This window comes from Onychostruthus taczanowskii, unplaced genomic scaffold, assembly GCF_017590055.1.
Source record: "Onychostruthus taczanowskii isolate IOZ18803 unplaced genomic scaffold, ASM1759005v1 scaffold123, whole genome shotgun sequence".
Taxonomy (NCBI): Eukaryota; Metazoa; Chordata; class Aves; order Passeriformes; family Passeridae; genus Onychostruthus; species Onychostruthus taczanowskii.
The window spans coordinates 1289882-1312010 of NW_024498385.1; the positions used below are offsets into that span (position 1 = coordinate 1289882).

The 22129-nt window shown below is 36.2% G+C and overlaps 1 protein-coding gene across 7 annotated transcripts in view; it reads right to left on the reverse strand.

Moving 5' to 3' along the window:
• The window catches only part of NIPBL (NIPBL cohesin loading factor), a 156862-nt gene that overhangs the window by 69415 nt on the left and 65318 nt on the right, over positions 1 to 22129 (reverse strand). For 6 of the 7 annotated variants that reach the window (XM_041396023.1, XM_041396030.1, XM_041396026.1 and 3 more), the window contains 5 exons: positions 16897 to 16996; positions 15138 to 15289; positions 13957 to 14117; positions 11028 to 11121; positions 875 to 1507 (listed from right to left, as the gene is read on the reverse strand). In XM_041396023.1, the coding sequence (XP_041251957.1) occupies positions 875 to 1507; positions 11028 to 11121; positions 13957 to 14117; positions 15138 to 15289; positions 16897 to 16996 (1140 nt within the window). The remainder of the gene's footprint in view (positions 1 to 874; positions 1508 to 11027; positions 11122 to 13956; positions 14118 to 15137; positions 15290 to 16896; positions 16997 to 22129) is intronic. The other variant, XM_041396028.1, reaches the window with a different exon arrangement.

Consider the following 22129-nt stretch of genomic DNA (forward strand, 5'->3'; position numbering starts at 1 on the left):
CAAAGGAAGATTCTGAAAAAATACTTATGGTAATTTATTACTATCTAATTCATAAAGCACATCTGAAACCAAATACCTTCAAACCAGTTAACAACAGAAAAAGAAAGAGAAATAAAAAAAAATTTTGATTGATTCAATTAAATCCATTAAGACAACAAATGCACCTACCGAAGTGAAGATAGATTTCAGAGGCCCACCTGGTTCTGTGCTACAGACCATAGAGATATATGGTAGTTCACTAAAGTTTCTAATGCCTACATAATAATTAATATCCAGTTGAACAAATATTAGTAACAATATAATTGTATATATTACCCAATCATTACACTACCTTCAAAAGAACAGAACAGATGTGATTTTAGTCTAACATCTCCTTCACATTGAATCCAAATGGGGACACGAACAGAAACAGGATAAAACAGTTTTCCTTCATTTTCTTAAATTCGGCAATTTAGGATTAATAATTAGGCAATTAGGATTAATAATGCAACTGTCAAAACTTACTATAAATTTTGATTTATGGTACTGCTGGGATTTTAGAAACTATAAACAACATTAATTGTACTTCATTCAGTCTCATGGTTAAAAGTAAGAGTATTTTAAAAGAATTTTGAAACATAAGAATTAACTTTCCATCCATTAAGACCCCAAATAAAGAATATCAGATATTCAAAATATGCATATATGAAAGATTACAGTTCATTGTTGGAAGGGAATGGAGATGAATGTCGCAGAAGAACCTACACTGCGTAAACAGAATTGAACTATGTGATAACGACAGGAAGTTTTTATATATATATATATATGGGGTTTATATGCATATATATATATTTATATAATATATAGTGTATATACACACACACAATCCTTTTACCTTTATCTTGCACTTCTTTTGAAAATCGCTCCCTTTCAATAGCTGATTCACGTTCTATCCGCTCAATTTCAGCCAATGCATCCAATTCTACTTCATCATATGACGTTATAGCTCCTTGTTGCGAAACCTGTTGCTGTGTCTGTACCACAGGAGTTTGAGGTTGTTTTGCAGCAACTGAAGTGTTCTGTTGTAAAACAGGCACTTGTTGTGCCTGAAGGAAAGCTGTCTGTTCATGCTGCGGCAAACACTGAGCAGCGTTTAGTGGGCGGTTAACATCCTGTGGAGTAACGGGTGTTTTAGAAGTCTGTCCTGGGTACTGCACATTAAAAGGAATATCACCCTCTGACACACTGCTGTTTTCCAAACCAGAAAGCATATCATCCTGCTGGTCCATATCCGAAGATCTTACACGAGACAGTCTTAATGTAAGCTTAGTGGAGTCCTTGGAAGGAGAGCTAATGATATCATACATTGCAGCTTTTTCAGTCTGGTCTTTTTCATCCTTGCCTAACTTCATTTTCTTTTGTTTCTTTTGCTTTCTTTCTGGAGAATCTAACAATATGTCTGGGGGAACATCTCTAGGTGATGAATAAGGTGGAGGCTGAGATTGTTGGATTAAAGGTTGTCTTGATCCTAGAATAATAATTCAGAAAAACTGAACAGTTATGTTGTTTCATGTTTATAAAAAAACACACTAAATATAACCTGCATACTTTTAATGTGTATCTCTACATATAACTGTGCTCACAAAAGGTCTAAATAAGATTGGTAGGAAGCACATCATCACCAGATCAAGATGCAATCTAGATAGTTGCAGTGTATTTCCTAGGAATTTTAGCTATCCACTGCAAGTAGAGAAGGGATCATTTCAGAGAAGACAGAACAAAAAAAACCCACCACCAAAAAGGAATAAATAAAAATAGTACCTAAGGTTCAGAATATCAGCTATTAGAAAATGATCAACAAAAGCAAGCTGATGGCAGAAAAAAGGAAAGATCAAAAAGATTCTTATTAAGGTCCAGTGATGAAGACTTAATGATCAATATATAGGCACTAGCCATTTCAGCCACACTTTTTTAATTAAAAAAACCCCAACAAAACAAAACCAAAACATACACAACCTTCTTAACTTGGATTCTGACAGTTATTTTAACTTTTTTTTCTTTCCTTTATTTTTTTAAGTTTTATTTTATGTAAATTTATTTCAACCTCTCCCACCCATTAATATCTAGGAAACACGAATTATCTAAAGGCCATTCCCTGCCTTGTCTCCCCTCCTTTTTCGTTTAATGTATGAATTTTTGCTTCTATATGCACTCTTTCCAGGATTTGAGGGTATCTACAGAAATTTTAACGAGAGGACACTTCTAATTAAATAATTTCTCCAATTAATTACATTTGAAGTTCTAATTCCTCTAATGAATCTGCTTCCTGTAACTGTTAGCCTAGAAAAAAAGTCTGAAAAACAGAGAAGCTTTTCAACCTGTCTCAATTATAATTTTGAGCTATAGTTCTGGCTTAGAAGGGAATATTGTGCAAGGTGGGGAACACACACAGACTCCGCTTCTTAAAGGAATCATTCAGATTCCATTCACCCATTGGGGAATACTCATCTCCAAAAAGCAGTGACTGATATTATGATATTATTATTAGTCATTCTGGTCAGGTCATCATAGGTTAGCACTTCTAGCAACAAGCAAAAATTAAGTGGAATACAGGTCCTGTGTGCTTCATTCAAGAAGCACCACTAAACAAGAAAGAAGCTTCACTCTGCATCCTATATTTCTACCCAATATTTTTGGGATTAAGCAATGTACCAAACCGTAGATGAAAAAACGGAATGGTTATCTCTGTCAAAGCTTCAATTTACATGAAAAGTGTGCTTTTACTGATGGCCTCTTTGCACAGACTGCTATGCTTTTGTCTCCCTAGACCATTCTGTGAAAGTGTCACTTCTGTATGCAATGAGCAGGGTATCACATGGGTTTATCTTAATCTTTCTTGGCCCTTAGCAACAAATCCATATTCTGTCAATAACATCCACAAAGCTGGAAAGCCCTGTTTTGACTCATCCCAATTTTCAAAACAGTTCTACCACTCTACTTCCCTTCCTCAAATCAGATACCACACTCAACCACCAGTACCAAAGTTCTCACTATACCCTAAGAAGATTTCTCCCTTGCTTTTCAACAGATTCCTATTCTTGTTATGCTCCTCCCCACAACTATCATGTCTTAGGGTAATTTGAAATATTAAATATAATGTGTGGCAGGAATCCTTAGCTACTAATTTTTTTTTTAAGGTAATGACTACCACTCAGGAAGTACAAGCTTCAGGATATTTCTACAAATAGTAGAGGCAACTCAGAACTTTTCAAAGAGATATTACAATATCTAATCTTGATTTATCTCTTATATGAATACTTTTAAAGTTACAACAATGGAACACTTACTATTTTTCAGAGTTACACATCTAAACACAGGGGACAGACTTTATTCTCCCTAGTCCTAACTTTCTAGATAAATATGACAATATCTGATTTGGTATTATTTGGCATTTCTCATGTTGAAAAGTAAGACTGCAGCAATAGATAAAGTGGCTCTTTTTATCTTTGAATAGACTTCAGGAGGCCAGAAGGATTTCACTGCATTCCATTGAATAGTCTTAGAATCCAGTAAATGAAGAAACAAAAGGAAAGTTTTGCCTCTCCTAGGCAGCACTACGAATAAGTATTTGAAAATATCTTCCTCCTAAAGGAAATTCTTGAAATGTTTTGATTGTAAGGCCTATAAGCAGCATTTTAAAATAACATGTTCCAGCAATAACTTTACATATTTCTGAGATGTTTAATGATGGTTAAGCCTCTGACAACAAGGAGGCTCAGAAGCTACAATGCCTATGTATGGAGGTGAAAAGAAACTGAAAAATATGAAGCATTCTTGAACAGTTTCACTCTATCACAAACCTTAACAATTTTGAACAGATATGACACAATGGACACATAGCACATTCTGAGACTTCAAATAAAAGCCAGCACAGTACCCAGGTGGCCAAGAAGGTCAAAGGCACCTGGCCTGTATCAGCAATAGTGCAACCAGCAGGACCAGGGCAGTGATTGCTCCCCTGTACTCGGCACTGATGAAGACACATATTGAATGCTTTGTTCAGTTCTGGGCCCCTCACTACAAGAAAGACACTGAGGTGCTGGAGCATGACCAGAGAAGGGGAAGAGAGCTGGAGCACAAGTCCAGCAAGGAGTGGCTGAGGGTGTTTATCCTGGAGAAAAGGAAGTTCAGGGAGATCTTAACACTCTCTACAACCACCTGAAAGGATGTTGTGGACAGGTGGGGATCAGCATATTCTCCCAGACAGCTAAAAGAAACAGCCTCAAACTGCACTAGGGTAGGTTCAGGTTGGACCTCAGGAAGAATTTCTTCACTGAAAGGATGGGTAGGCATTGGAATGGGCTGCCCAGGGAGGTGGGGAGTCACCATTTCTGGAGGTGTTCAAGAAATGAGTACGACACGGCACTTGGTGCTAGGGTGTAGTTGACATGATGGTTTTTCTTTGAAGGTTGGAACAGATGATCTTGGACATCTTTTCAACCTCAATAATTCTATGAAAACTATACCCATTATACAGAGAGTCTATTTTGTCTGTTAATGGTGGAGTCAGTCTGGAGTATTTCCTATGGGAGAAGTTTTGGGCCACTATATGTCTAAGTATCTTTACCAAGACTAGACAACAGGAAAAAAAACCCCAAAACTTAAAGAATACAGAGACAGTTATGAGTTTGCTGAACCAGCTGAGATTCAAAGATTGAGAAGGTTTGTTCTACAAAATGCTGTCAATGCAGTAAATAATATACAAATCTTCAGAAACTAACTTTAGGAAATAACCAAATTTCTTGTTTTAGAACAGAGAAATATTTAGACAACTTTTGAGTCTAAATCTAGGACTGGGCAGTAATTCAGGAAAAAAAGAAATCTAACTTTCTGTAGTTGATTTTCCATAGATAGTATCATTAAAAGAACTTTGTGTGTCTTTTTATATAGCAGGCAAGTTAAAAGGAGGTTCTTCCCTGATTCAGGAAGGTCACTGTATCATTACTAAACAGCAAATATTGATAGTCAACCACATACGACCAAACATAGCTGAGAAGCAGGTACCATCATAGGAAATGAGGTCTCTACAGAGAACAAACATAACCATCAACAGTACCTCCTCCAGTCCTTCAGCAACAGTCTTTCTGACCACCCATGATAATCTTAGGGCTGGTTCTCTACATTTCTTAATTCTTCTATTGGTTCCTAGTGGTAGATGGTACTAAGTACGGAAATTTTATCAACTGCTGTAGTAATTTCCAAACCTTTTTTTTTTGTGATTCTTGAAACGTATCTTATCAAATCCTATATAATGCAATCAACTATAAAAATAATTTAATTGCATTGACAGAGACTTGGCCTTCTTTAAAATGTAAAGTTTTGAATACACTTCTGGTTTATTTACCCTGGCTCTACTCGCTCACTGTGTATCAGTAGCTTGGATAGCAAAGAAGCTTCTGTCCAGGAGACTGCACATGTCACTGACATCTCCATCTTACGGTTTTGTCTGTACTTGCTAATCACACCACAATACTCACAACTTCTTTAAGTACTCATGATACCTCCTCTGATCATCTCTAAGTCTCTTCATGTCACTTGCCTTTCAAAGATGATGCAGCAAACACACACCACTGTTCACACTCTCTGTTGTGATCCACATGGTTTAAAAGCATTTATTAAGGTTATCAGGAAGTTAGAACTCACTTATTTTTCAGTATTAAAAAAATTATTTCCTTTCCACTTGTACAATAACAAGTTCCAAAGGGTCACATGAAACAGTATCTTCATATTCCTTTAACTCCCTTATAGGCAAAGGTTCTCAGATGTTGACAAAAGCCTTTCAACCATTCTACACCCTGTTTTGCCAGAAGAATCATTCTCTAAGCATGAAAGCTGGATAAACTTCTAGAGAACAAATGAAGACTAATATTTAATACTTGGTTCATAGCACATTGGAGAGAAACTTAAAGAATGTTCAAGTGCTTTTTTAAATTCATAGGAAACTGATCTTCCACACTCTTGGAACATGATTTAAATAGGTACCAAATTGGTGTATAAAGCCTTTGAAAAGAGAGGCTTTAAGAAATGTGTATATGCTGCATGTGAATGATTAAGATTTCACATATGAGTAATCACACTGTAAACAGGTTCCTAAGGGCAGAAGTTGGAGAAGAGAACCAGAGCATTCACATTGTCACAATGACATTTGTCTGTTGGAAAAGCTAGGAACTTCATGATTATAGAACCTAAGGAACACATTATTACCAACAGATTTCAAGAAACTGCAGTTAAGATGTGCAAATGGAGTGTGTCTTTTTTTAATCTTTTTTTTCTTAACATGATCTTACTTACCACCTTCACATAAAATGAGAATTTTCATAAAAATGGGATCAGACAAATTCACCCTGAAACTCTGGTTAAAGCAGTCTCAAAATTGGTAATAATCACTTTGAGAATTTTTGCCTCCAGTAGACTTAAAAAGGGAAGAACAGTCCCTTCAAAAGGATGGTAAAGGCCTACCCAGAGTATAACACATAGTCAGTGTGATTCAAGTGCACACTAGAACAATTCTTCTGTAAGAACTGAGATAATGAAGAAATGGTTTTCCAAAAGGAATTTCTTAAGAATAAGTATCATCAAATCTTGAAGAGAGTTAAGCGCCATATCTGGACTCTAGTATGGCTTTCTATATAGCCTCTCATAATAATTTCACTAACAAGCTGAAGAGCGTTAATCTAGTGTAATCTAGACAAAAATATGTTGATTATTGTAAACCCTGCTGTGAAGCTATGTTCACACAAATCCAATTTTTCTTAATAAAAATGAAGTGAGTATATGTGAACAAGTGCAGCTTTCCAGAGCACTGTCATAAGAATAATAGTTTAAAATATTTGTCATTAATATCTTCTCATGTAAAAGAATTAGAGACTATTTTATTAATCTAAATATCATTACTGCTTTTAAGTCTTTAAGAGGCTAACCCCTGCTTTTAAAAATAGTATCAAAAGTTTTCTTGACTAGTTTGAATAACTTTCTGAGACAAAACAAATTCAGTGACAAGAAGCACAAACTTATTTATCTGTGAATTGCAAACCATAAGAGGAAGATAGACAAGCTCTATAGAAGGAAAGTAGAATACTTAAAACAACTTGCAGTATAAATCTAAGTTATCAGCAAAGAGCAGCTATACTCGCACATACAACAGTAATATCACACCAAGTAGTCTTCAGTACTTTCCTAACGACTCATCGTAAATCTTCAAATAGAGATGTATCTATGACTTACGAGAGCAGAACATCAAGACATATGCAGACCAATTAAAAGTCAGTTAAAAACAAAGACAATTGGAAACTGAGAAATGATGACTTACATAAAGGTAACAGAAACGGCGCTGTTCAGTTTGCAGATTAGATTAGTGAAAGACACGATAAAGTTCTTTGATATGTAAATATCTGATGTAAAAAAAAAAGGATGTGGTCTGGTTTTCTTTACACATTGGAAGGAAGTCATGAAGCGTCATGACTAACTGCAACAAAAATTATTCAGGTTAAGCATTAGGAGCTTTCTAACACTAAGAATTTGAATAACTTCTATGGCAAAGCCAAGGAAACTCTGTTACTGACATTTTAAAACATATGGAAGTTACTGAGAGTAGTACTGCTACAGCTCGGCCAACATGAGTGTAAAAAGATGGCAAGACCTCAAGCCCTTTCCTGCAGCTTCTTCTAAAATCCTCTAATCTTCCTCTGGAAAGCTCACCAAATTTTGCATTAGGTATAAAGAAAATGCTACTTATTTTGATTAGCAGACAACAATGACACCTATTTTCAAAGAGCATAACTTAATTTAAAATTCAAACTTAAAGGGATAGCATATGAGACGGATAAAGAACATACATTTGAGAAGTCTTTAGGGACAGATTTTATTCACTTTCCATATCCTCTTCCAACAGTTTTCAGAGAAGAGTCCCACCACTCTACCCCGTGTTTGAAATGCCTCATGAAAACTCAGCTTTGGCTGTTCTACCTGTATTCACAGCCTTCCTGCATAAAAAAATTTAGACTTGAAGGAAGAAACATGAATTAATGTTTATTTTGGTGCTATCAGAAAAAAAAAATCATTGAATAAAGTTCTGCGATTCTTTTGAAGGAGAGAAGGGAAGATGGCATTTTTTCTTCACAAGTAGCACTGAAGAAAGAGTACTGAAGTCTACACTATGGATTTGAGAAAATTCCTAATTAATCTTATCTATTCTATATTCAGAGACCAAGTGTAGTGCAATCTGACTGGAGAAATTCCGTGAAGCCCTAAGAAAATAGATGTGATCTTTCAAAATTATTCAGAAAACAATAAAATATTCATCAACAATTTCTGGAAGGAATACAACCTATTTGTGAAAAAGAGTGCAAAATTACATAATTTTGTAAGAGTTGTTGCTAGTCCTACAGATGTTTTCCTAAGTATTTAGGCAACTGTATGGAAAAAGGACTGTAGATTATATGAACACACCTCTTCATAAAGCAGTGGATTAAAAACATTACGGAAGCCTTTCCTTAATCTAACTCTTCAGACAATTCCTCAAGAAAAAATTAGGAATTGAAATAAAATGTGAGGTTCCATAGCAGTAGGAAAGTAGAACAAATGGATAAAATATTCTGATGAGTAATCAATCTTCAGTAATGGAATCCAGGGGATATTTTATGAGGTCAACAAGAGGAAAACACTTCATGATATTCCATACTCTATTCACAGACTGAGTTCTTAAAAAGTCATCCACTGGCAACAGATGACAGCTTGAAAAGAGAGGCATTATGATGTTTCCATGGCTATAACCAAAAAAATTTTGGGATTAAACTTCAGCTGCTCTTGTACCTTTAGTGAAGCAGAAGTGAACACAGACAGTGAAATTTTATTCCACTGATTAAATTAATAATCACCCAAAACACAAAAGTATGTCCTGCCATCTCTCAAATATTTGCCTATGCTGCAAACAAAACTTATCTCTCATTTAGATTCTGTCACACAGACAGCTACATTCAGTGTGAAGGTAATTCAAGACTGTGCAATCATGGTCCCCATTTCTCCAGAAGTCTTGTAACCTTTGGTAAATGCCTCAAACCCCTTTGTTACGTAAGAAAACTCTGGCATTATAACAACCTTCCTGAAATTTTCCCCTGATTATGATTAATTACACCTTTTGCCATTCTTTTTGTTTTTCCAGACAAATGGTAAGTATTTTGCGCATTTTTCTTTATCAAGGTTTGTGACCTACTAACCAAACTTGCAGGGACTAATAAGAGAGCAACAAAAAGCTAAGCATAAACACTTGTCGTATTCATCTCAACTTTCACTAAAAATCATGGGCCAAAAATTCTCTGTACGGGATCCTGTGTTCTTAATAGCACTGACATTATTTACAACTCTTCTATACATTTCTAAAATACTAGATGGAGCATCAAGAACTGGTTCTCTCAATCAGGGTTCATTAATATCTTAATGAGGGCAAAATGTCAACACCATTAGCAGCAGTATTTCAGTTGTGCAATTTATCAAAGGGAAAAGTAAAGTTAACATAGAGATACATCAGAAAGTTCCTGCACTTTAATGCTAATGCTGAAACATTATAATCTGAACTATACAATCAGTCTGTTTTCAGAAATAGTCTGTAAAGCTGTCCCTTCAAAAACAGCCAATGTTTCTGAGACAGCCAATTGAAACAACAGCAAATTTAACAAAAAAAAAACCAATCAAACATTGTCTGAGTGGTAATAACATATATAAGTGGGTTAACTTAGATCCACAACCTTGTTAAACCTATAAACTTAACAAGGAGTGAAAAATAACCAGATTTACACAAGCCTTATGGGAAGTCCTTTAGAACATGATGTCCTGAAATACTGATGCTCCTGGCATCCTATACACATACTTCTCACTTACCACCTGAACCATAGGATAATTCAGTTAGGAAGGAACCTTGGGAGATGTTTAGTTCATCCTCATGCTCAAAGCAGGGTAAGGCAGGGACACATCATGTCAGGTTTTATCCACCCTGACCATGAAAACCCCCAAGTACAGAAAACACACAGATTCTATGGGCATCCTTTTCCACTGCTTGACTGTCCTGATAGTGAAAAAGCTTTTCCTTAGATCTAGTTGGAACCTCCTATTTAAATTTAAGTCCATTGTATTCCATCCTTCTTCCACAGCGATGAAAAGACTGACTCAGATCTTCCTGATAATCTCATAGGCACGGAAATGCTGCCCTGAGGTTCACCCCTGATAAACATGTCTTTTATCCAGGGTGCATAATGTTTTCACCTTTTCTGTAATCTCCACCATCTTCTGTTCTCTTCTCTGTCTAAACTGATCACCCAGTAAGACTTATATTTTTGTTTCAGGTCTACAGAGAAGAAAGCACTGTTTCATTTTTCAGTTATTGCCCTGTAAATGTACAATCACTGAAAAAGAAAATTAACAAGAATATGTCCCAACCCCTACCTTACCAAGTGGATTTTAGTATAAAGAATTATTTTGAGCAAACTTTTTTTGTTTCCTCTCAACTGACAGACAGTTCACCCTATACCTCTCCACAGCTAAAGTTTTCAGGCTTCATTTATGCTATGCGTATTGAGCTCATTTATTTTAATATCTTTAATATTTCATTATTGTAATTAAGACAAGTGCTGGATATTAAAACACTTTAGAGCTGGTTAAGGGTTCAATACTCGTAATGCTGCCTTTAAAACTTTTCTTATGTAGAGCAACTGAATTCTTATATAGAATTTAATTCTCAGATTGGAAAGGATTTTAAATCCTTCTGTCCTCCATAAGTTTGAATGTTATTTTGAAAGATCATCAGTTAATTGTTGGACCATCAGAAATTTCTTCTGGATCAGGGCTCAAAATAATTTTGCATCCAAAACATAATGCCATAGCCTGCAGTACTAGTTAAATACAAAACTCAGGAGGAAAAACTGAATACCTCTTTAAATTCTCTGTTCTTTAAAACTGGGAAAAATAAATTGACATATATATGACTGCTAGACTACCTTTAAGGGCTCCATCACTTCCAGCTGGAGAGCAGACTGACTGTGGTGACCTCAAGGAAAAAGACGCAGCATTCCTTATTGAAGGATCGCCATCCTAAAGAAAGAATGATAAAAGAAGTTAACATATGACCATAAACATCCGCTAAAATAAAACCTGAAATTAGTACATAAATTGATAAAATGGATTGGGCAAAAAAGCATACAAGAAATACTAGGAAAATAGTCACTTTCACTAAAATCTTTGTTAATTTAGACTGCTATTAGACTATAATGTAAGCAATGCTCCAATCAATGTTAAGAGGAATCTGTAACCAGAACAGGCACACAAAAAAAACTATTTGCCTATGTTTTCTAGCTAGACAAACACTTCTGGGTTTACACTAGGATTCCATTTAGAATCTTTTGTTGCAAGTACTCGTAGTAAAGAGCTGTAGAGCACTTACATGATGTATATACTATACCATTTGAAAGAAATAGGGTATAAAATGTGGATTTTTAAAACTCTGTTTTTTCATAATCTACCCTTAAAAGATTATCTAGAATGCTATCCTGCTCTTATAGTTCAACAAACTAACACTTTGTATCTGTATCCTCAGCTTGGGGAAGCCTGAACTGAACAGACTCTCTAGCAGTCCCATTACAGCAGCTGGGTTAGTCTCTTGTAAAACACAGCTAGAGTGATTTTAGCTTGCAAGAGTTAAACAGGAAACAACTCAATGGCAATATGAAGCACTTCCCCACCCTTCTCCAAAGCAATTAATAATTTCTGACAAACTTTTTCATAATATAATATTAATTGCAATGTAATTATGTCCATGCTCTATTTTTAGCAATGTAAATGTATATTTTTTACCCCCACACTATCCTTATATAGAATGTGAAATGCACCATTCCAATCTCCATTCAGAGTTTTACATGGGTTTTTCCAGTGCTTTTGTGGAGCCCTCTGCTGTTCACAACTACTCATTCACGCAGTCCCCTAACTAAACTTCAACTATAGAATGGTTATTTTCCCTTTTCAACTAGTGTTTTTTATACAGCATGTATGAGAATGTTTGGGGTAAGGAAAAGCTAGCAAATCCTGTAACTATGAAGAGAAAATTTCTATAATTACAAACAAATTCTAAAAATTTAATTCTTCCAAAAGGTACAGCGATACAAAGGAATGAAGTCTCCAGTTATTTCATGTTTCCTAATTAAACTGGTTATTTCAGAAGTTAACATTCTAATGTGGCTCTTCTTAAGGTAACTGTATACAGGCAATTTTTTCACATATCCATTTCTTTCCTTTATTTTTTTAATCTGAATTATCTGTGTGATAAATACTTTTTAACCTTTTGATCAATATGAACCCAATTAACAGAATGTTAAAAGGTTTAATTGTATTATGTTTTTACATGTCTGCATGAAAGAAATCAACATCCAGTAGTGAGATAGAAAGCAAAATTGGTATTTCAAGGAGATAGCAGCTTGCATAGGTGGACAATCACACTCTGACAGTGGCCAAACAGCCAAATTCCTTCCAAGTGTGTAGCCATAGACTAGGCTGAGCCTTATGAAGGAGTAGATGACATTGCTAAAAGGGAAAGAGTTTGAAGTTATGGACTTAAGGTGATTACAACTCCAAGAACACAAATCCATAAGAAATCAGATTTCATCAGTTTTACCACCTATGGGCCATTTTATATTAGGTTTTTTTCTTTCCATTCACAACACAATAAACCTGAACTTACACCGTAGTGTTAATTACAATTATTTTTTGCAAGAGTGCTTGCAAAAAGAGTTGTTGCCTTCTGAGGAAATTCTCACGGGCAAAGGAGTTTAATATTCAGAACACCACAATAAAGTGAGTTCCAGATCAAAAGTATATGATGCTATTTTAAGTGAAACTGAACTGATATTCTACTGAGTTACAAATTTAGCTACTGCACTGAAATTATGGAACTGACATTTTTTTTCCCCAACTGACTTTTCTTTGACTTGTAAAAAATCTCAGAAACACACCCATATTGAAAAATAAGCTTAATAACTTCTTATCGGGTATGTTTTATTAAGTCAGTAGATCTTTAACCACAATCGTCAAAAACACAGGCAAAGACAATTTCTACTAAATTAACTGAACAGACTAACTCAGTATAGGACATTTTGGGTAGACATGTCATTCCTACCATAGCTGACAAATTTTCAGAAACGTGCATTTATACTTTCTTAGTTTGGCGCTTCACCAAATGATGAATTATATTCTAGGAATGCTATCAAGTTTACCAAAAATCGTCCTTAAATTGAATGAATGTGCAGTGACACATTAAGGGTACATTGAGGGGATACTTGCTGATTTTGTATTTCAGAGAAACATGATGTATTAAAGCAATTATGCTTTATGTTTTGTATATCAAGCAAAACATTTATGTAAGCATTATGTTTTAAACCAACAAAATCCTAAAATGAATAAAAATAATTGAAGTTCTTGAGTTTTATGATTCTTAAAATACTCATTCATAAAGGTCTGCAACATTGTAATTATTATTCATACAGAGATGCAAAACTTGAATCAATATTCTTCAAATTGTTTTCTGCATCATAGCTTCTAAAATCTGCTTTAAAAGTTATAATTACAAATAAAACATAGGTAACACATATGCACCATTAAGAAAGTGCACAAATGGATAAAAACGCACTTTTACAACATTTACTACTTTCTATGTCTAGCATTTTTCCAATTAGACCAGCCAATGAGGATGTACTATGTTTTCATAGTCTGTCAATTTTCAGGTGAGTCTATATGTCTGAAATTGAAATCTATCCTCAGTGGTTTTATTCCTCAACAGCATTATAAAATATCTGACTTCTAAGTCAGTTAAACACATACTTGCTTCATCATAGTAAATATCTGCTTTATCATAATAAATTGATTGATTAGGTAACTTACATCACTACTGAGTCTGTGCACCATCTGTAGGTAGTCTTCATTTGAGCCATGTCTAGAATTATCAGCATGGTGATTAGCTGAATTTCCAGACAACTGACTTGAAACTTTATTTTCATGGAGATTCCTCATCCCAGCTGTGACAATGGGACTGGATACGGAAGCTGGAATACAAAAAAAATTAACTATATAGATACAGTCATGCAGTCACGAAGATGAAAAGATTCAGAGAAAAGATCCACACGATGGATATTAAAATGTTGGATGCAAGAGGTCTGGAATCTGAACAAGAATCCAACTTGCTCCAAATACCTTGATTAAAAACACATTATCTAAGATTTTTCAAAAGGATTTAAAATATTAATTCCATGTACAAATTAGCCAAATTTCTCTCATATCTATTCTAATTATAGTCAGTATTTGCCTTACTGATCGCAGAAAACTTTATTTACTTCTATATAACCTGAACTCACAGCCTTAGTAACTTTCAAGGTATTCATGACACATATAACATTACTTATAAAACAGCTGATATATATTCTATTTATGTGATCTACATATATTTAAGAAAAAATTATTTAAAAGAATCCAGTAGAATTCTACCAACAAAAAATGCCCTAGATACCTTAATACTGATCGTGTTTTCAGGATTGTTTTCAGACAAGGGAAGAACAAAAATCCTTTTGTTCTGAAGGTCATCTTTGTGAGCTACTGCATATCTTGAGCATAATCCTAGCCAATTCAGAATTAATCTGACACTAAAAGGGGCCAGTAAGGCTAAAGAATCTCTAAAGTTAACTTCAGTTAATCTAAAGTTAAAAAAACTTTTCATTGGCAGAAATGAGGTTTTCCCTAGTACATGTAAATGATGTTCACAGCTAACAAATACAACTTTTGGGTTGTTCAGATTATTTTCATTGTCACATATACAGGGCAACAATGCAAATTGGACAAATGGGAGTATTGCAACATTAATGTGTTTTACTTTTTCTTCTTTTGTTTAATTTTTTAAAACAAAGTAGATGCCACTACTTTTTCCAGCCAAAAATTCAAAGCTTATACATACCCGCCTCAAATATTTGCATTACGCACGTGACTCCTTCAAAGAAATTAGAAACTGAAATGTGCACACGAAAGCAAGGTTGACATGAAATAGGAGATTACAGTAAACATCACAGACTTACCTTGCTGCATTTGAGGATGAGCTGTATAACTCGGAGGATGTGAATATGGCATGTATCCTGCAGGGCTTTGAGGAGCATATGGACTAGGCACTGGACTGTTCTGTTGTGCCAAAAATCTGTTACCAGAGCTTGTCTGTGGTGGCACAAACCGGCTAAAAAGAAAAAAAATTGCAAAAAATTTTAAAAATTTGGAATAGCAAATATAGAAAAATTAATTATTTCTATTCAGATTCATTATTTCATCTTTTCAGAAGATAAAAATTTCTTTAAGATAAAAAAAAGCCTCCAACACAATTGAGAACTTCCTTCAAAAGCAGTATTTTAAGCTATCTATACTTTCCTAACTGCACATGTTACTGAATAGTCAGAAGAAAATAAAAAGCATTCACAAGACCTCCATCTAGGGAAGGGAAACAATGACACAAATATGTACGGAAATTAGATCTGCAATTTCCTAAAGTTAATCTCAGAAGTTTGAATGAAAGTGACAGAAAAAGTTTTAATCAACTTGGTCACTAGGATTAACAAGGAGCCATTTACTCTTTCTTTACTTTTCAGTAAGTTTCCAAATAACTGCATCTAACAGAACTATGCTGTCAAGACACAGGAGTGTTACAGGCAGTTAGGTGCGGCCTGACCCAAGTCCACTGAACACAACTTTCTCTTTCACTGGCTTTATCTTAGACTCGTTTTACAGATAAGAAGCCATAAAAATAACATTGACTTGTGGCAATAATACATGCACATTATTACTTACATTCTTACATCAATTTCTCAAAATTAAAATAACCAAATAAATACATCAGAAAGTACATTACAAACTAGCACAACTCCAAGTTCTAAGCAGGAAGTCCATAAAGGTAAACTTCAATAGAAAGAAACAGCAAAGTACTTAACACAAGGATTTTGAAAGGATTTCAAGAGAACTTTGTACTATTCATTGTAATATTCAAAATTCAAACAACCTTTTTAGATATTCCTTTTAGATATAAAAGTTTAAAAGTGTGCTGGTTTTTGTGAAGATACAGAACATTTCATTTTCTAGTTACAGTAACTTGAAGTGAGACCTGAAAACAGTTTATTTTAAGAATTATATCTAATAACTGAAGATGAAGCGTGTTAAAGCCCAGTATCTGGGTTGAAATTACAAGAACTCTCTCCTCTTGTCCAGAGTATTTTAATATATTCATAAAAACCTAAATTATAGCTAAATGCTACTTGCAAACCCTCAAAAACTTAAAAACCCAGAAATCTGACAAAGATTCTGCTGGAAGATTGGCCAAACTACCAGGCCTATCTTTCTGCAAGAAGCTTTTTCATAACTGTTACAGTCATACATGCTTTTATAAATCTTCTTTCCCATCATTCTGCTAAACCAGTACTGGGACAAGCTGGAACACACCAGCCTATTCTGTCCTATCCTCTTGCCACCAGTGTCAGCTTCTGACATCGGTAGAAGATAGCCAGAGGGTAACAGGAGGCAGAGGGACTCCTTAGGCAGGAAAGAAAGTTTGGCCAAATTATGGGATGGAGTGAGAGAGAGGAGAATTCATGATGAATCCTTAGAATACAGGGATTAGTTCACTGACAGAAAGACATTTCTTTGCACACAAAGAAACTTACCCTGCTATCAGACAAATGCCAAATTTGTCATGACATTGACCATCTTCCATTTACATTTTGCAACAAGAATTGGCTATCAATGTAGGAACAACTTATAGTTCACTCCTTTCCCACCCTACTTAAAAGAAAGGATTACCTGGAAGGGCTATGTGAGATAGTGGTTTGTTGATAATTGGAAGATGCAGGACTACCACGCATGGAATTCTGAGAAATATTAAACTGTGACATCATCATCCCTATTAAGAAAAAAGATAACAGCATTACCTTACACACATTTCCTTTTCAATCAATGAAGTATGTAATTTCAGAATTTTTTACATACAATGAGATTATGAATGTTATTGACATTATAAAATTTGTTGACATTAAGATCATCTACCCACAACTGTTAAAAAAATTAGAAATTACTGAATCCATGTACGATGTCCATTTTACATCATGACATAAAAAAGTGTTCTTTAAAGTTGTGTTAATTCAGTTACAAACATTAACAGTAGGTTTTTCATCTCTTCCTTAGAAATTCTTAAGTCAAAATCTACTAGTAAAGAGAAACATTTTAAATCATGACATATATTCTGCACCCAGGCTGGTGTGTACAATACTTGTTGTGCAAACAAGCAAAAGATTTCGCAGATTCACAAGTCAGAAGAACACAAAACTTATCTTCAGTTGCTGGAGCACCTTTATAGCAATCAGTCATCCTGGGTTGAGTGCTGCAAGATATTCTCCAATATATATGCTCCAATAGTATTTAGTGGTCTCTTTCTACCCAGAGACAATAGCTTTCTATTCCATCTCCATTAAACATAGAGGGAATGTTATCAAAAAAGATGCTGAAATATTTTAGTTGCAAAGCAAAACCAATATCCCAACTGTGACGCCTACATCTCATAGATAATCACAGTCAGGTGTTGGAAGTTCAGGTGTTGAACCAGCTGGCAAGCCACGTGCATCAATGTTCTTAAAACATTCAAGAGGCATTTGGACAATGCCCTTAATTTGACTGAACTTTCAGTCAGCCCTGAAGTTGTCAGGCGACTGGGTTAGATGATCCAAGTAGGTCCATTCCAACTGAAATATTCTATTCTATTCTGACTCATATTGTTATAAAGGGGAATTTAAAGGAATTTTCTTTTTCCTCTCTTCAATACAGGAATAAAGAATATCCTAACAACTACATGACAAAGTGACATAGAAACACAAAAATGTAAGTGAATTTGAAGTTATTTTAGTATTAATTTAGAATTTAATATCTTACAGCTAAAAAAGTGTCAGAACTCATGAACACACAGTGTTTTGGGAAACCACAGCAAATAATCTATAGCCTTAGGTAGAAGCTCATTAATAGTACAAGTATTTTTGACAGTTAGACAAAAGTCCCCAATATGAAATTGTTGGAAGATTTTTGTTAATCCTACAGTTGCTATCACCAATTTCAATTACTGCAATGATTACACATGCAAAACTAGTTTCAGAAACCTTCCCTGTCATCCTCTTTTCTCCTCTACTTTCTCCAGCAGAGACAATGATAATCCTGCAGGAATTAAGCCATTACTACCTCCCAGTAGGTGGCAAATGCTGCTTTCCATGTAGTAATACTATAGCACACTAATACTGGCCCTGAACAGGAGTTAAAGTCCTGTGTTGGGCTAAAAAATATAGATTTCAGTGCCTGGAGTAACAGATGGGGACTCCTCAACTTCTACAAAATTTGTTTAAATGGATGCCAGTTGCCTCACATAAAGGTAAGTGAACATGAAATCCCAGGGATTTTTTATGCTGGAAGGAGCTCCCAGCATGCCCACTGCCCCTTCACCACTCACTGCCATTCTCAACACAGTGTACAATATTTCAGCCAAACAAGTAACATTCCTGTATGGAAAGCTGACATAATGTAACCATATCAGCATGAACTATTGACCTGGGGTGACTTCATGATGTGTTCATCATTCATCTGTTTAACCCAGAAATAAGTTTTGCACCTTTAAGACTGGTTCTGAAAGCGAAGTTGGGGAGAGTTTGTAATCAGAAACTGCACTTGCTCCCCTGCATCCTCCTCCTGGACTGTGCTGCCTGCAGCACGGACAGACAGAGCTCTCCTTTGCTTTTAGTCAGTTTTTTGCTAGCTGAGGCAGAGAAGTTCCTCGGACTGTGGCGTTTCTTTTTCTGATCAGCTCTGCTCAGGACTGAAAGCCCAGAATGGCACAGGGAGCTCACACCTGTGGCCCATCAGGGCTGGAACGCTGCATTCCAGCGCCGCAGGGACGGATAGGAGACTGAGTGAGCCGAGCTACAGCCCATGAAGGGAACTTTCTGAGTTCATCATCTCTTCAGAGCACTGAGAGGTTTTATTGTTTAATATTGTTCATTTTTTTGTGCTGGCAAATGCTTTGTAAGTTAAATAAACTGTTTTTTTCCACTTTTCTCCAAAGAAATATTTTCCCTAACCAGCTGGGTGGGAGTACTGTTTGAATCTGCATTCTAAAGCAACCTCTTAAGAGGTTTTCTCCCAAATTTGCCCTAAACCAGGACAAATACATTTTTTGGTGCCCAAAGTGAGGCTCGAGAAAGTGGAAAAAACGCGTACTGACTGTATTTTAGTTGTACTTACACTGTATCAGAAGAAAGCAATCAGTAGCTATGTTGCTTGAATTCATGATGTCTCTGTGGGTGGAAGCTTTTACGTGTTTCTGATCTCCAGGCTTTTTAAAGTTTTAATACCTTTCTAGTCCATAGGCTTACTTTCTTATCCGGAAATAGCTCCAGTATTGTCCCTAACACATAGTTTTTACAGTAGAGGGGCACAGATTAGAATAGCTATTGTGCTCTGCTCGGTAATAATGATATATAGGAAGTTTACTAAGGTACTAGAGTCTATTTAAGATAATTATGGTTTATGGTTTCCTCGTCCTACCCTGCATTCTATTTCCAGTAGCATGTTTGGCAGTTCATTGGTAATTGCACCCAGTTTCTTAGAAGAAAAGCAGGGGATGAGGCTTTTCAGTCTTTCCTTTCCTTCTCTTTTGAATCTCTTAACTCACTTTTTCAGAATGTTCAGTTTCCCCTGAATGTTAAAGGAACCACCTTCCTGGTATTTAATCTAGTAAGCTTCTTCTATACAGTCTACAGCTCCTCTAGAATGGGGGCTGAGTTGTCCAGAGGAGTTAATGAGACCCCTAACCCAGAAGCATATTCACGTGTAGATCCAGTGCTGTAGAAAATAGGAGAGAATGGGTCCAATCTTGAAGGAATTTTCTGATCCCCCAGCCTAAGAATTTTCATGCGAAAAAATTCAGAACCCAGAGGAGGTGGGGAAATATCTGGAAGAGAACTGCCATAATGACTCGGAGGAAAAAAAGATCATTGCAGTAAGCTGGGCCCTGGCCTATGCTTATTGCACGGTATTAGATACTGTAGGGCAGCAGATAGAGGCAGGGGGGCAGACAGATGAATCAGTAGCTACTCCAGTCACTCAGGCTGCAGCCAACACACCAGCTACTCAGGCTGTAGCTAAACCAGACAGTAAGCCCAAGCCCGCAGCTAAACCAGACAGTGAGCCTAAGCAGTCACAGTGAGACCGGCAGTCACTGCAGGAAAGAAGTACACAAGCAAAACTGATCAGGCAGTGATCAATGATGATGATCCAGGGGAAGGACCCTCAATGCCAATTCCTGACACAGACGTCAGAGTTAAAGCTACTGACACAAAATCGGAAGTCAAAGCAACTGACACAAGATCAAAAGTCACTATTGAGTCCTTTTCCCTGAAGAACCTTCACAGCCTAAGAAAAGATTACACTCGATGACCTGATGAATCCATAATTAGTTGGTTAGTCCATCTTTGGGATGCTGCAGGTGAGGCTATAATTCTGGACAGCACTGAAGTGAGCCTGACTAAAATTGAGTGGAAGAAACATCCTATTGTGACTAGCCCAAAAGCCCCATGCATTTAGACATAGATTTCCTCCAAAGTGAGTATTTCAAAGGAACTCAGGTGGACATTTAAGATAGCACCTATAAAGACAGAGAGCATCAAACAATCGAACACCTTGCCTAAACTATCAGAAAACCCATCTGCAATAAGACTTCTGAAGGTGGAAGAGCAACAAATACAACTGACACTTTGACAGTGCACTGCTGGCAGTACAGAACAATCATGTGATTCCCATCCATAAAATAACCTGTAAGCTAAAGAGCCAAAGCAAAAACCCACTCACCCTTCAACAGCCCATTTGACCTATATGCAAGTCTGAAGGAGAATGGAGACTGACTGTGGACTATCGTGCCTTAAATTAAGTGACTCCACTATTGCCAGACACGTTAGAGCTCCAGTATGAGCTGGAGTCCAAGGCAGTGAAGTGGTACACCAGTATTGACATTGCTAACGCTATTTTCTCCATTCCTTTAACAACAGAACGCAGGGATTAGTTTACCTTCACATAAAAGGGAATGCAGTACACCGAGAACTGCCCCAGGGGTGAAAGCACAGTCCTACCATCTGCCATGGACTAATCCAAGATACACTAGAAAAGGGTAAAGCTTCAGAACATCTGCAATACATTGTGTAGGAGACCACAGCAGCAGAAATGTTTGAAAAAGGAGAAAAAAATCATTCACCTTCTTCTAAAAGCCAGTTTCACAGTCAGAAAAAACCCAAAGCTAAGGGACCTGCTGAAGAGATCCAGTTCCTGAGAGTAAAGCAGCAAAATAGACTGCGTCAAATTCCCACTGATGTCTCAACAAGATCACAGCAATGTCTTCACTAACCAACAAAAAAGAAATTCAAGCTTTCTTAAGTGCTGTAAGTTTTTAGAGAATGCACAACCTGAGTACAACCACACTGTAAGCCCTCTCTACCTGGTCACCTGGAAGAAGAACTTAGGGCTTTCCAGTGGAGCCCTAAACAACAACAAGCCTTCACCCAGATCAAACAGAAAATCACTCATGCAATAGCCCTTAGCCCAGTCAAGACAAGACCAGATATAAGGAATGTGCCCTACTCTACAGCTGGAAGCCACAGTCTGCCCCAGAGCCTATAGCAGAAGGTCAGTCTTAGACGAAAGTCAATCTTAGTCAAGCACTAAGATTTTGAAGTTGAAACTACAGAGGGTCTAAAGCCAATTATACTCCAACAAAGCAAAAAGTTTTAGCAGCCTACAAACACTATTGCTCAAGTTATTCATGACTGTAAGACATTGTGCTGTGATCAAAAAACAAAGCAGTTAAAACCTCTGTAATATAGTAGGCAATAGTCCAAACATAAGTATGGGGAGGCCTGGCAAATCAACTACATCACGCTGCCCCAGACACACCAAGGTAAGCAATACATGCTCACAACAATAAAAGCCACCACAGGATGGCTGAAGACCA